The 15,868-nt window shown below is 39.0% G+C and overlaps 1 protein-coding gene across 4 annotated transcripts in view; it reads left to right on the top strand.

Annotated features, from left to right (window-relative positions):
• Positions 1 to 15,868, top strand: part of ppp1r1c (protein phosphatase 1, regulatory (inhibitor) subunit 1C) — a 31,581-nt gene that overhangs the window by 13,435 nt on the left and 2,278 nt on the right. For 2 of the 4 annotated variants that reach the window (XM_035407496.1, XM_035407494.1), the window contains exons 5-7: positions 1,604 to 1,816; positions 13,675 to 13,836; positions 15,371 to 15,500. In XM_035407496.1, coding sequence (XP_035263387.1) covers positions 1,604 to 1,816; positions 13,675 to 13,836; positions 15,371 to 15,456 — 461 coding nt within the window. In that variant the 3' untranslated portion in view covers positions 15,457 to 15,500. Of the gene's footprint in view, positions 1 to 1,603; positions 1,817 to 3,357; positions 9,670 to 13,674; positions 13,837 to 15,370; positions 15,501 to 15,868 lie in introns of those variants that run through there. The other 2 variants (XM_035407497.1, XM_035407498.1) reach the window with 2 other exon arrangements.

Here is a 15,868-nt window from a genome sequence, read left to right as displayed (position 1 = left end):
TATATGGCTTTTGCTTTGCATAATAAAGCCTTAAATTGCATCTGTAGATGTAGCCGCGAATGGTGTTGACTGATAAAGGTTTGCCGAAGTATTCCCGAGCCCATGTCATGATATCCATTACGAACGCATGACGACTTTTAAGACAGTGATGACTGAGGGATCAGAGATCACACATATTTAGAAGTGGTTTTTGGCCTTGCCCTTTACGCACTGAGATTTGACCGGATTCCTTGAATCTTTTAATTATATTATGCACTGTAGAGGGTGAAATCCTACCGATTTGTCTTTGGGGAACATTCTTTTCTCAAAGTGCTGGATTATTCGCCGACGCATCTGTTGACAAATTGGCGGGCCTCGACCCATTCTTGCTCATAAAGGACTACGCCATTCTTGGAGGCTCCTTATATACTATAACACGATTGTCTCACCTGTTTAACATCACCTGTATCACATCACCGTGATATTTCAACTTGTGTTGCAGGCATAAATTTCATAATAAACGTATATCTTCAAAAACAATTAAGTTAATTAGGTAAAACATGAAATACCATGTCTTTATACTGTTTTTGTTTGAATACAAGTAAAAGTAAATTCACAAATTACTGCTTTCTGTGTTTATTTGCATTTAATTTAACTTTTTTGGAATTGGGGTTGTACGATTATAGATCTAGTCCAAATCCAGTGTGATGCTCTTCAAGCCAAATTTCTGGTCAGGTGGTCTTCAGACCAGGTTTGATCAACTAAATGCAACAGTAGACTTGCAGTTCAGTGAATAAACCCTGAGCCAATGAAATGTGACACATGGCTGGGGGGTGGAGGGATCAAGGCATATAAGGAACTAATAAGGCAGTCACTTAGAAGAGTTAATGGCTGACTATTTTGCAACTGGATGATGTTGATAATTGTGATGAGATGATGATGATGATGATGATGATGCATAGCAGTCAACAGAGCATAGGGCAGTAGGTTGGTGCATACACTGCAGTACATACCTGTCCTGAACAACTGGTGGGTGTGTTCTTGCATTATTTATCTATTCTCTTCTCTATTGTATGTTTATTCTTTTCCTCTGAACTCATTTAAATAGTGTAATTTATATCCTGGCCAGGTTAGTGAAGAGAATATAAGCAATTGGATGATAAACAGTACTCATATTGGTAAACACTACCCATGTTTTCTTTTTGAAATGTTACTGAAGTCATTGATGACACTCAGAAAGGTTATGAGTTATCGTCAGAAAAGAAATGCTACACTGCCTTTGAAAATGCAGTTTCTAGTTTCTAAAGGATAACACTGTGAAGTGTAAGAGGAGTAATTATATCAGAATACTTTATAATGTAAAATGAACGTGTGGTACTTGAACTACCTTAGCATCATTCTGAACTATGCCAGAAAATTAACAGATCGTACTATTCCGCAATATGCATTGAAACATGGCAATTGAATCAAACGAGTACCTGTCAGTGCCCAAGCTTTTGCCGCTCAAAGTAAGCAATAGGGAGACATTTGTACAGAAGGGAGTGGAGCAAAGCATTCCTCAGGGCCCCATGTCATGGCAGCACTTGTCCATGGGTGGTGCTGTTGTCTCCCATTCTGAGTGCAGAACTGCAGCTGGTGGTGGAGCAGCACCTTCAGAAGCAGGAGAACCTGGATGTTGGGCTATGTGAAAGCCTCGACCCACTCAGCCCAATCACAGCCCAGCACTACGGCAACGCTGCCCAGTGGGCCAATCACAACTGCCCTGAGCCCAACGGCAATGAGGCTCATGTAAATCTGCTTCTCGGTACTGAGGAGCACCCAGACAGCTGTACTGGGGGTAAGTTCTGAGCGGTGTGGGCATGCTCAACTCACCCTCTTTATAAGATGGCCCCTAGATTCCATAGTTCTCTGGGTTCTTCAAGTAAAGATATTTGCTGTCTTGACCAGGGCTTGTTGGTCTTGGATCCTTAAATTGGCTTTTCACCAAAGACAGGTGCACCAATGACCCCTTCACCTACTTTACAGTGATATAGGTGGAGTCTCCAAGTGTATAGTAGATTTAGCCATAGTCTTTAGCCTTTAGTCATATTTTTGAATATGGACAACATTTCGATCTACACTACATCTCATCAAGGTCCTATGTGCGAAATGGACACCATTTTGAACCACGTTGGATTGCTATAATAAAATTTATTGATGGAGGTCAATGACAATCTAATTTATTATTTGGCTTCTTAAAATTAAAAAAATAATTCTCATATTGGATGTTTCTTCACTGTATTCCTTTTATTAATTCAGTTGTATTGAACATATATTTTGAAATAAAGCCACTTTACCACTGATATCTGTGGCACCAATGAAAGTTTTTTTTGACCCAGAAACATGAATTTAGTTCGTTTTGAATGCATTACAGAAGGCCGTGTCCGAATCAGCACCCTTGCCTAATATTGACTATAGATACATGTTACAAACACTGGATGAGAAAGTTATTAAGTATGCAAATTTTCTCTAAATGTAGTGTCCTTAAATCCCAGGATGATATATTTATTTCTGAGTTTTCTTTTTTTGCTGAGTATATTCAGGAGCATACTTTTCAAGATGTAACAAGCAGAAACCAAGATTCATTAATATGATGTGGAGCGTTGCTTTAAAAACAAGTTGCAGCTTCGCTGACATTTTCCTTCAACAACAACGACATGTGAGCATGGTGCAAGATCGTAAAGTCTTACGACACTTCAGTATGGTCGGAAAATAGTATGAAGGATATTTTTTGCATACTGCCCTTTGCGTACTAAAAATATGCACGAAACAATCTTCAGCATGCTTAGATAATTTGAGAACGTTAGGAGATCATTAGGAGGCTGATTTGGACACCACCCTAGTTTGTAGTTCAAGCAAGCTAGAAAGAGGTCCAGCTGCACCTCTCAAAAATTATTTGAATGCATGCAATCTGACAAATAATAACCAAACCAAATTACCGAATCATGAATTGGCTTGGTGTCGTGTCTGACTCTGTGGAACTGATAGGCCAAGTGCTAATTGTTTGGATTCCACCTGCATGTGTGGAACATCTTGTCTACTCAGCTAGTTGTGAAGCCTTTTTCTGGACATGTACTGGAGCAAATATATTCTATGATTGACTTTATACTAATGGTTTTGTAAACTAAGGTTGCCTAACATGCATCATCTCTCTCTCTCTCACTCTTTCTCTCTCTCTCTCTCTCTCACACACACTCTCTCTTGCTCTCTTTCTGAACATTTTGATAATTTTCCATTATAATTATTATTTGTTTTTTAAATTATTTTTATTGTTTTTCTTCATTTTCCTTATTATTATTATTATTATTATTATTATTATTATTATTAATATTAATACAGGAGAGCAGTCAGAGAGTCCGCAGGAAGCCCTACCGAGTCCTTCGTCTGTCTCTCGATAGTCTTGCATATCCAGGCCAGTCTGTTGTTGCTGACATCCACTCCCTGACCAAACTCCTCACTGCAGTCACATCTATTGGACCAGTTCTTCAACATTCACATTTCTGCTGTACATCTGGTTTCCAGTTACTCAAATCAGACTTCTATCATTTTTGTTTTAATGAAATAAGATATAACAATCACATTTTCTTTAGCACGGCTCGATGACATACTTAATTTCATTCTTGAATATAGTTTTCCAGATCTAAAATACAATTTTTTTCTGTGGTATATCAAAGAGTAGCCTTGCGGTGCATTTTGTCTGTATATGGAATGTTGTTCTTCTGTGAAACTAAATGTAATAAAACTGAAAACATTATTTTAAAAATACGTATCTATATACTGACATTGATTGCTAAATTATAGGAACGAACCTTTATTTAATTACCTGATCCATTTTCCCTGAGTGGTTTTCACTAAAGATTGCAGGTTGAAAAATGAATGTGGCAAGTGATACGTGATTACAGTGGCATAAAAGCATTTGTTTAAGAAGCTGAGCACCCAGATGTTTCATTCTAAAAGGTCAAACTACCCTCATTGTTGTCCTCCTAACAAAATTCACATACAACACATGTATACACCATCCCTATACTGAAGAATGGAAAGAAAGAAAAGCAAAAATAAGCACAGAAGCTCAGTTGCTGCTTTGGAGTTGAGCTCTTCCAAATTTACTTTAATATGATGACATGGTTGTTTTCTTACAACCACATTGACATGCCCTCGCATGGTGCTTTCAAGGAGATACTCTATACATTTAAAGATATAATATGAACTGAAAGCATCCTCTACATATGCAGTCATCCAGGACGAAAGATAGAGTTCCTGGCTACTTGTGTTTCACAGGGCTTGTGTGCTAATCCGCACACTCCTGAATTGATGGAGGATATTAATACAATGAATTGAACATTCCTAATTTTGGAATAAATTATAAGTAAGGTATAGATTTTCATATGAATGAGAGTGCTTGGACCGTATTAATGCCCTCTGAACAAACTTTTTATATTTATGCATTTAAAAAGTTTTATTTCAGTCAAAATAAAATGTTTATATTAGGAGTAGTAATATGGCGCAAGTGCTGCACGTAATTAACAGTGATGTGTGTGTGTGTGTGTGTGTGTGTATGTTTGTGCATGTCTAAACCTTTCTAAGAACGAAAAATTGCCACTAAAGCACTATGAGTTTTTATTGTAAATCGGTTATGTAATGTATCTATAGTCCTATGGCATTGACTAAAATAATTACTAATGATTCTGTTGAACTGAAAAGCAGTTGCTGAATCAGTGTAGGAGGAAATTATTCCTCTTAGCTGATTTATTCCTGGCTGCCATGTTTTTGAAACACCTTTCCCTTCACAGTTTAAAGTCCATTCTGCAATGTGTGAGGGGAAAATGGCTGTCAATCTCTATCACTCATGAGAAGATTGTATGCATATATGCATGCTCTTAGCTTAAAGGTTCATGGTTCAATTAGCTCTAGTTTATAAATGTATTAAGATAGCAACAGCATTGACATTTTGTCTTGTTCAGAATGGTGGGTATCACTATTCTGACAAGATCTCAAGCCAACAGGATGTGTCTGGAATTAATTACAATAATTTGAATGAGCACATCCATATAGGTCAGTTTGACTGGTATGCCATTTAGTCATCTTTTGACAAAATATCAGACCTGCAAACATTCTTATAAATTTGGTAGATATTCATAGAAATATTATGCATATGTAATGGCCTAACAGCCCTATTGAGTGTTCCAATGCTATCGTGGTGGAGTCTTGATGTGGCTTGCAATGTGAATAACAAGTTATGTTGTGACAACTCACTCCACTTTATTATTATAATTTTTGGTGAAAATCAATGGCAAATGAAAATTCTGCTTACTGCCAATGAATAGAGCTGTGATTTTTTATTTTTTATTTTTTTGGAATGCAATTTAGTTGCATGTCAATACGTCAAACAGTCATTTAACTATTTAGCAAAATATTTGAATATACTGTATGTTGAAAAATCCAATATGATGGACTTTATGAGTCCTTGAGGCAAATTTGCTCCTTCTGAGGAGATGCATGTATGTATCAAATTTAAATGAGTAATTAAAAACTAGAGGAAACTGACAGGGCATCTTCACATCAGTGGTGCATGATCCCTTTAAAAGAAATTGAAAAAGGGTGTCATCACAGGCAGCCTGTGGAGGCTTCTCAAATGCCCCAGGCTCCCTTGCAGCTAATTTCCAATTAACTACAGAATCCAGATAACATCAATATCTGTGACATAGAAAAGACCTGTGTCAAATACATATCTGAAATGCTTAAACACTTCATAGACCATGGGCTTGTATCACAACGCAGTACTACTGAGTTAATTGGCTAACTAACTGTATTAAACTAATTGCACTGAATAAAATTCAGAGCCTTCCCAAATCTGCAACATGGACTGAAGTACAAAGAGCTGGACCATGATCAAATCAGCAGACCTGCATACTAATAAATATTCTAGTTGAGTATACTTTTTTTTAAAAGCTGTTAAGTACACAAAATTTCTGAAAAATACCTGGATGAAATAGTTATTTCTGTGTTTTCGCTAAGTATGGCTGTGTCCGAGTCAGCTTTATAAATATTGTGTCCTCAATATACAGTGTATGCACTGTCTACTAAGCATACCACATACTGTTCAGTGTTATGTTTTAGTACGTGATGGGCAGTATGCAAAAAATGTCCTCCACACTGTTTTCCTACTGTACTGTGGAAGTGTTGTAAGATGTTCCATACTTGCTCAGGTGTCGTTGTCATTGAAGGAAAACGTCATTGAAGCTGTGCCTCATTTTTAAAGTGAGGCTGCACGTCATATTTATGGGCCCAAAATGTTTGTTTGCTTCCTGAAACATACGCTCCGAAATATGCTCTACAAAGCTCCGGAAATAAGTATATCATCCTAGGATTTTAAGTACACTATATATTTAGGAAAAATTTTGTCTACTTTACAACTTTCTCATCCAGTGTACTGAACAAATGTACTCCATAGTAGGCAGGTGCGCTGATTTGGACGCCACCAATATTCAGGAGCATAAATGAACACTTTGGTTCCTTATATGTGACAAACAGCTTGACTTTGTATTTCATCAGTAAACAAACACAGATGGCAGCAAGAAATTTGAATTTGAAATGCAGTTAAACTGACATCACACTGTATACAGAATAGCTTCGGCTAATTGTCACCCCTAACTGAATTGGAGTGTAAAGTACACAGGTGTGGGTTGATTTATGACACTCCTATGACTATTCTTAGTGGACAATACATACTTTGAGGACACAGTAGTTAGGAGTCTGATTTGGACACTGCCCTGTTCTGGGTTTTTCTCAGAGGTGGAACATCCAGGTTCAGAAAGTTAAAAGTTCTCCCCTAGAATTTTGTTCCAATCACCTGTATTTGCTAATTAGCACAGTTCTCCTGCCCGGAGGTAGAACTAATCAGTGTAATCAGCTGGCTGAGTTTATGGGTGGAAGAAACTCATGGCAGAACTTTTACTTTCTGGCCCTTGGACTTTTCACCTCTGGTTTTACTCAGTGCAGTTATCAATCTAACTTACTAATCCTGTTTCGTGATACAAGCCCCAGAAAATTTTCAAAAGATCCCCAAAATCCCTGAAAGTATACAAAACAGACTGAAAAATGTTGTCCCAAATAGAGGTGTATTTAGGTGTCTCTTGTCTACAATGCACATCATTTATTTCTCTCGAAAGGGTTTAAGCATTTTAAATAAGAATTTGACCCAGGCATGACTGTGACCTATTATCTTGTGTACTGTATGTGATCTTCTTTGTATATACCTAGAAGAGTTGTTTCCTGTTTATATATGTATAATTAAGATTTTTGAATACAGTTTTGCATTAGAGGGGGTGTGGTATTTGTAATATAGCAGAGTTGGTTATCATAATTTGAATGATATTGCAAATTTGATTAAAGGAAGTTTGGTAACACATTAAAGTGTGCCTGGAATGGCTTTAAAATATATATATATAGTTGGTTGTTCTTGGCATACATACATGTTGTGTGTCATTGTTTGGTGAGTTTTACAAATGTATTCATCTTTTTAAATATAAGCAACTTATGTAGGTGAGACAATGATACCATCTGTTTATTATTGTGTTGCTAGGCAAGAAGGAAGCATGAATAGCACTCAAAACCGTCAGCCAATGAACAAACGAGATGAATGCCAATCATTACATTCACTAAGCAGGGTATACAGTGACATATTTTCACTGATATATTTATTTATAGGCAGCCACTTATTATTGAACAGATGGTATCCTCATCTTACCTGAAAAGGTGGTTACCTGCTTTTTTGGATAGTTTATGCTTCAGCGCTATTTATGGAGCTATCAATGTAATGTCTTCTTCATTTTTAGTCTTTATATTTACAATACAAACTAATCTACAATTGGATATGCAGTATATGGTGAATAACAATTAGGCTATGAATTGATTGTTTTATGAGAACTTTTCAATGACATTGAACAGCATGCAATTAAAATGCATGCAGGACAAATTATGGCAAATTAGAAACCATGTGAATATATGAAAAATATGATTAGTTCCCTGTGTGGTGTCCGATGTTTCCTGCAAAAATGGCATGAATTTCAACAGTTCATGTGTAAGACTTACAGTCAGATGTATGGTACGTAAATCTATATCAGCGGCCAGGGGTGTAGGAAGCACCTGTGGTAGTTTCCTGTAATTATGATTGTGTTCCTGCGATACGGTACTGTGGTATTCCCGTGGTACTCTGAGGTGTGGTTTTTTGATAGATTTACCACGAGTTCTGTGGTACTGTACCACGTTTCTGTGGCAATGGTGTGGTATTACTGTGGTATTTATATAATATTTCAGTAGTATTTATGTGCTTTTCCTGTGGTAATCCTGTGGGAGCCTTGTGCTTTTCCTGTTGTATTCTATTCATATGGCAATTTTTCATATTCTTTTTGTCAAGCCACAGTAATTTCTGTAGTCATTTTGTAATAGTCCTGTGGTAAAATGTCCAGTGACCATTGATTTTGTGTGGATTTTACATGCCAACCTTATGATACCACATCCCAAGGTGAACACAATTAAAGTCTTCAACCAGTATTACAGCTAGTCTCTGGTATTGCAAGATAATTTTTTAAGCAGACCATCTGACAAGTACAAACTAGCAGGAGCACTATATGAAACACTAAAGTGGACAGGAAAATCCTTTAAGTTCATAAAACTACCTACATTAATTACACTAACAAACACATTGTAGTCGTAACGTAAAAACAATGAAAAGTCTAAATCTCTAGAGTTCACAGAGAATGATGCAACGACAAAAATCCTCCAGTGAACTGCAATTCTGAGGAAAAAAAACATCTTGTTAATTAGAGGGGTCAGGGGAGAATGGGCTGACTTGTTCAAATTAACAGGAAGGCCACACATGCTTAAATTACAGCTGTTTACAATAATGATGTGCAGAGAGGCATCTCTGAATGCAAAAAAGAGAATGTAAAATCTTGAAGCAGAGACCACTCCCAGTTCCACTCCAGTCAGCTAAGAACAAGAGGATGAGGCAACATTGTTCTTGTGATCATCAAAACTGGATGACTGAAGATTGGAAAAAACATTGCCATAAACATTTATGCCATTTGGCATAAACAGCATGAATCCATGGGATCCATCCAGTCTTGTGTCAATGGTGCAGTCGCTGTTGGTGGTGTAATGGTGTGGGGCATGTTTTTTTGGCACACATTAGGCCCCTTAATACCAAATGAACATCACTTGAGTAGCACAGCACATTTTAGGTCAGGCTATTTCTGACCATATGCATCCCTTTATGGCCAAAGTCCATACTTCCAACAGGATAATGTCACAAACCACACATAATCTCTAGCTGATTCCATGAACACAACTGTGACTTATGTTTACTTCAATGGCCAACACAGTCCCTAGATCTCTGTCCAATAGAGCACCTTTGGGATGACATGGAATGGGTGGTTCGCAGCATGAATGTGTCACCAAAAACTCTGCAGGAACTGTGTTATGTAACCGGTGTACCTGACCCGGAATCCCTGAGTTCTTAGGACATTGTTGAATCCATGCCAAATATAATTCTGGAAGTTCTGGAAGGTAAAACCCAGTGCTAGATAGGTGTGCATGTACATGGTGTATATATGTATATATATATATATATATATACATATATATGAGGGGCCAAACAGGAAATATTTAATGAAGTCTGATATATATACATCTTTCTTGATAGATATACATTGAACTGTGATATATATACATCATTCTTGATATATATATATATATATACATCAAAACCGATATATATACATAATTTCTGATATATATACATTGAAACCGATATATATATTATTCGGAACAGGCATATATTTGGGCATTCCATTGGGTCTTTATTAAGACATAATCAGTGCAATCCAGATTAATTTTTAATTGGATTGAGACTGAAAATTATATTATTATATTCTGTAAGAATTTTGATGTGAATATAACAAGTGAGACAGTGAAATGCTCTCCGATTTTAATACAGGCGCATATTTGGTCCGCTTCTTATGGGTCTTCCTGGGGTTTGCCCGGGTTTGTTAATGTGAGCCGTGCTGTTTCTGAACGAACTTTTAAAATTTCAGCTACTGTATGCTCTGTGGTGAACGTGCTTCGCCCTTATTTTTTAATGGTACGCAATGGCTGACAGAGCCAGAGAACTTGTCCAAACACTTTTAGACTGTGACACATTTATTGAAACACTTGCAAACGCATGTGGTAGACCTGGCACTACAAATGCTCCACCACGAGACAGCCATGCCCAAACACGCCACCAAACCACTGAGGATGTACGACGCTGAAGTTGGCTCCCGATTCGCAGCTCCCGATTTGAAATTACATATTGGACAGCCATGAAGTTCCTCTCTAACTCCAGGCAGGAAAGCTGCTTGATGGTCTCAACAAAGGTTACACAAACAACAAAAAATTAAAAGTCAAGTCAAAGCATTCAACCAACCAATCTGCATGTGTGGCCTACACCAAGAGAATGGTACAGGCCTGAATGCTTGACCTCTACAGTGAAGGGGTTCGGTGGCTCTGTTATGCTGTGGGGGGAATTTTTCTGGTCTGGGTCACTTGTCCCCTAAGAGGGAAGAATCACTGCAAATCAGTACAAAGTTATTCTAAATGATCTCCTTTATCCTATGATGAAACATTTCTATCCTGATGGGAGTGGTGTCTTCCAGGATGACAATGCCCTCATGCACAGGGCACGAGGGGTCACTGAATGGTTTGAGTATGTAAATGATGTGAATCATATGCTATGGCCTTCGCGGTCACCAGATCTCAACGCAGATGAACACCTATGGGAGATTTAGGACCGACGTGTTAGATAGCGATCTCCACCACCATCATTAAAACACCAAATGAGGGAAGAAGAATGGTGTTCCCTCCAGTAGAGTTCCAGAGACTTGCAGAGTCTATGCCATTGAAGCTGTTCTGGTGGCTCGTGGTGGCCCAACACCATACTAAGACACTTTATATTGGTTTCTCCTTTAATTTGTCACCTGTGTGTGTGTATGTGTGTGTGTGTGTGTATATATATATATATATATATATATATATATATACACTATATTTTTTATGATTTAGGCAAGGCCCTTAATTCCAGTGAAGGCAAATTTTAATGCTACAGCCTACAATCATATTCTTGACGATGCTGTGCTTCACCAGCAGTTTGGGGAAGGCCCTTTCCTGTTTCAGCATGACAATGTCCCTGAGCACACAGTGAGGTCCATATTGAAATGTTTTTGTGAAAAACAGTGTGGAAGAACTTGACTGGCCTGCAGAGAGCCCTGACCTCAGCCCCATCCAACACATTTGGGGTCAATAGGAAAGCCAACTGTAAGCCAGGCCTAATCGCCCAATCAATAATTTTTGCCCGACCTCACTAATGTTCTTCTGGCTGAAAGAGAGCAATTTCCTGCAGCAGTGCTCTGTGATCTAGTATAAAGCCTTACTTGAAGAGTGGAGGATGTTATAGCAGCAAAGGGTGGACCAACCCCATATTAATGCCCATAATTTTTAAAGAGGTGTTGGATGTCAGGTTTCTACATACTTTTGGCCATGAAGTATATTTTCAAACCTAATAATTACTGCACCAATGACTACAAAAATGCTCAGCTAGATGCAATGTGTTCCAACTAAGACAAAGCCCTGATTAAAGTGCTTTTTAGCTGCATATTTAACGTTGGCTATCAGTTTTGTGAATCAACCATTATAACCTGTTGCTATGGTTACATCTAGCAGTAGCCGATTCAGTCTGGCTCACAGTTGGCTTTCCTATTGATCTGCCAAAGCGACTTCACATAACCAGTCCACTAATCATCATCTGTGCGACGTTGCCAACCATGCTCTTTTAAGTTCTTGGGGAAGGCTGTTTTAGTTTGCCTGATTTGCATTGTGTGCTGCACTCGCAAATGGACTGAACATTTATACGTATGCAGGATGTTGCACAGGTTGTGCAGGCGGCATTATCAGATTTCTGTCTTTCTCTATGCCATTTTTTCTGACAATGTAAATAATTTGATAGATTATTTGATACATTAGATCCATATGTGTCAGCAGAGGGTTTGGATGGGTAGAGTAGTGGGGGGGTGTTGGGGTGGATGTGGGGTACTGTAGCTCTTTTTCAACCTTGTTCAGTTGGGATGCCTCATCTGCACCCCACGCTCTGTGTAAGACATATTTATTACAAATTTCTTATGTATGCATTTAGTCATGCATCTAAAAACAAAATGTTTGTGATGTATTTAATTCACTATTACATTCCAACCTGGCTGTCTAGGGGTATGGCAGATGGGGTGCGCAACATTAAATAGAAAAAGTGAATGTCCAGGGAAAGGAAAGAATGATGAATTTCGATGAGCGGTGTGACAAGAATAAACAATTCACAAAAAAGTACAGTGGAAAAAGTGTTTACTTAATAATAGTGATAACTAGTGGCAACAGTGTAGATAAGTCACAGGCTATAAATAGTATGTACAATATTTACAAACGCACACAACCAAGGATTGGGAACCTGAGTGTTGCCAAATAAAGTAACAAAACTCAACAAAACTAGCTTTAACCAAAAAGTTGTGGAACACTACCTACCTAGAGACATTCAAATCAATTGCCTACCTAACTACTCTAGCTAACAAACATAAATACAGAAGGTGGCAACCACTCCTAGTGTAGTGTGTCTATGCAGTAAGACCCAGTAATTCTATGTGGGGAGTACAGGCCTCTGTTTTACCTGTCTCACTGCTTCAGTGCAGCGGACAAATGAAAAGGTAAAAACAGGGTAAAACAAGGGAAACAGGTACACTACTTACAATTCACTATCAGGGATTAACACAAAGTAACAATACAGATAACCAACGATTTAACACAGTAAGGGAAAATAGCGGAGAGAAATGGCAACAACAGAATACAGGATGGCCGGCAGGCAATTGAAATCGGGCGTCGTCATTGGATTGGTGGAAGGTAGGCAGGGACCAGCAGGATGATTATGAAGGGGATAGGAATGGTGAATGGCAGTGGTTTCTGGAGAGAGCTAGAGAGGGAGAGAGTAAGAGAGAGAGACACGCACGCACAGGAACACACAGGGACGTAACATTCACACATTCAAATATCATAGTGTTAAATAAGGTTTAATTAGGTTGATTAAACTTAATACTTTTATTATTGTGCTCTCTTGAGGTTATCTACTATTATCCTATTACTCACTAGGAGATTTGTCATATACATACAGAACAAGAAAGAAACAACAAAGCCAGCTCTTGCAGGTGAGAATGGATGAGGCTAGGCTGTGTCTACATCTTTAAAATTCATAGCTGGCTCTTTTCCACAAACTATAATAGTTATTGTGGGGGTGGGTGGGAGGCTGGGAGCAAATGTGTCCTCCCTATGTCAAACTCAGTCTTATGCCCCTGTGAGCAGCTAGGGAAAGAACTGGGTAAACTGTGGGTTTTTCTTTGTTATCCGATAGTCGCATTTACATTTTAGGCATTTAGCAGATGCTGTCTTATCCAGCGCGTCTTCTGTCTCCCTGGAGTGTTCATGCCACTATGGGGAGAACAGGGGTACACTGGTGGGTGTCCGGGGCCCTCTCGTTGTCAGGCTTCTCCCGCTGATGACGGATCTCTGATGGTATGGCTCCCGCAGGCAGGGAGTGGGCAGAGGCCCACGGAGCACGGGATGAGAGGGGAGGTGACCGCCGCACCCCACACTCGCAGCCCCACTCAGACAGGTGCTCCGAAACGCGGTCAGGAAACCCGCCCAGGCGCAAAGACACTCCCTATCAGCACTCACATCCCTTCAATCCAGGTAGGGCTCTACCCAGACTCTTCCACCTCCAGCTCATATTGTTCTGGTTCTGGAACCAAACTATCATCTATTTGTAAAAAAAAAAAAAAAAAAAATGCATATCCTCTTTACATAAAATTGAGAATAAGTTGCCTCAAAATGGTGCCACTAATAATGTGAATGCTCATGACCTCACACAGTTACATTCTGGCACCGCTGTTGTGTTGATCCACTTACATAATAGGTCAAAGTGTCACGCTGAGCAACCACCACAGAGACGACAATTACTCAGAATAGGATTAAATATTCTTAAGGGCGAAGACAACAGTGTCTGTTAATTCATACACCAGACCGTTACAGTGTTAGAAATCCCTGGAAGTGCTCACATAATAATACTGAACCTAATTGCATTGGTCAGATTCACATCACAGCACACAGCTTTCCAAATGTGAATAACCATTAAGGTAATATATCACACTTCATTACTCTAAAATGACTACTAATAGGCTGTAAATACTGTTCATCAGTCTATTCCTGCTCTTTGAGCAGACATTCAGTGTTTTTTCAAATTTTATGTTGAGAAATAAACATATTCCTCTTGCTACTTCAAGTGTCTAGAAGTATCACCACAACCGTTAAGGGGGGGGGGGAAGGCATACCAAGATAGACTGACAAGTAATGGAAATTCATTCATGGATGTTTTTACATGGGTTAGATATGTGATATACATAATGACACCGCATCTGTGGGAGCTCAAATGCAGCCTTGTCTGTTCAGATGCCAGCATTCTGGCTCAGACGTCAGAACATCACAAGGCATGATGCTGTGGTCAGTCAGCTGACCGGGGGGTGGATCCTGGTATCAGGTCAGGGCTGGGATCATAAGCAGACCGGATGTGATTGGAGCAAATGTCAACAGCGAGAACACCGCCTACAAATGCACTGTGTATAAGGACATTTAGAGAGAGTGGGTTTAGTCCAGTAGCTCTAGCCAGCAGCTTTGCCATTCAGAGCCATTCGGTCCTTTAGTGCAACTCCGCTGCGCCTCAGGGGGAAAGAACGCCTGCCACCTGATCTCTGTGAGTCCAGATGGTCAGGTGGAAGGCCAGCTGTCAGCTGACCTGGAGTCAACCAGTCAGACAGCGCATATTACGAGGTCAAGTTTTGACATGTCATATATCAGAGGGGTCATGTGGTCACGGATCAAAGGATTGAATGACTGTTTCCTGCCAGTTTCCTCATGGTTCAACACTACAGGGACTACACAAAAGGGAGAAAGGGTGTGTGCATGGGGGGGGAGGTGGTGCTTTCAGTTTCCCTACTAACTGAAAATGAAAAACCAAAGCAAAAAGGGAAGGTGATTCAAAGTAAATCTGGACCAGATTTAAAAATCCAATCAGTGATAAAATCTGCCCTTTCTGCTTTCTCCTTTTTCATGAGTCACTAATGTGAAAATGAAAAGGCAACTGCAGTGCATTTAACTTAGCCAATTCATTTTCATTTGGTACAAAATAAGCTTGTATACACAAGACCCGTTGACAGGTGTATCTTTGCAGGGACGAAGCTGCTAAGGACCCAGAGAGAATCATTCCCTGAAGAGGAAGAAGGTGTGGAAGAGCAGGAAAAAGACACAAATCCGTAGAGAGGGCTCAGGGGCCCATTTCAGATTTGGGGATTCAGCTTCAGGTACATGAGTGGAAAAGGAAACTGGGGGAGAGAGGGGGTCTCAGAGGGGCTCATTATCAATACATGTCTTGGTTATGAAACCATACCCTTGTCTCTGTTTCCTGGTATCCAGCATCATGATTCACAATCATGTGAATTATTCATTCTTCTAAAGCAGGGGTCTTCAATCTTTTTTGATCCAGGGGCCCCCACTCAGGCTCAAATATATTCAGGGAAGCCCCTTTATGAGTAAAATTACTGTTATTATTATTATTATTATTATTATTATTATTATTATTATTATTATTATCATTTATTTTTATTTAAAAAAATATTTTGAAATATTTCCCCATATATATTATGTAATAATTTCATATCAAGTCTGGCCC

Source organism: Anguilla anguilla, chromosome 3 (genome assembly GCF_013347855.1).
Source record: "Anguilla anguilla isolate fAngAng1 chromosome 3, fAngAng1.pri, whole genome shotgun sequence".
In the NCBI taxonomy this organism is placed as follows: domain Eukaryota; kingdom Metazoa; phylum Chordata; class Actinopteri; order Anguilliformes; family Anguillidae; genus Anguilla; species Anguilla anguilla.
The sequence above is the reverse complement of the archived record's forward strand: the minus strand, read 5'-3'. Positions and strand labels throughout refer to the sequence as shown.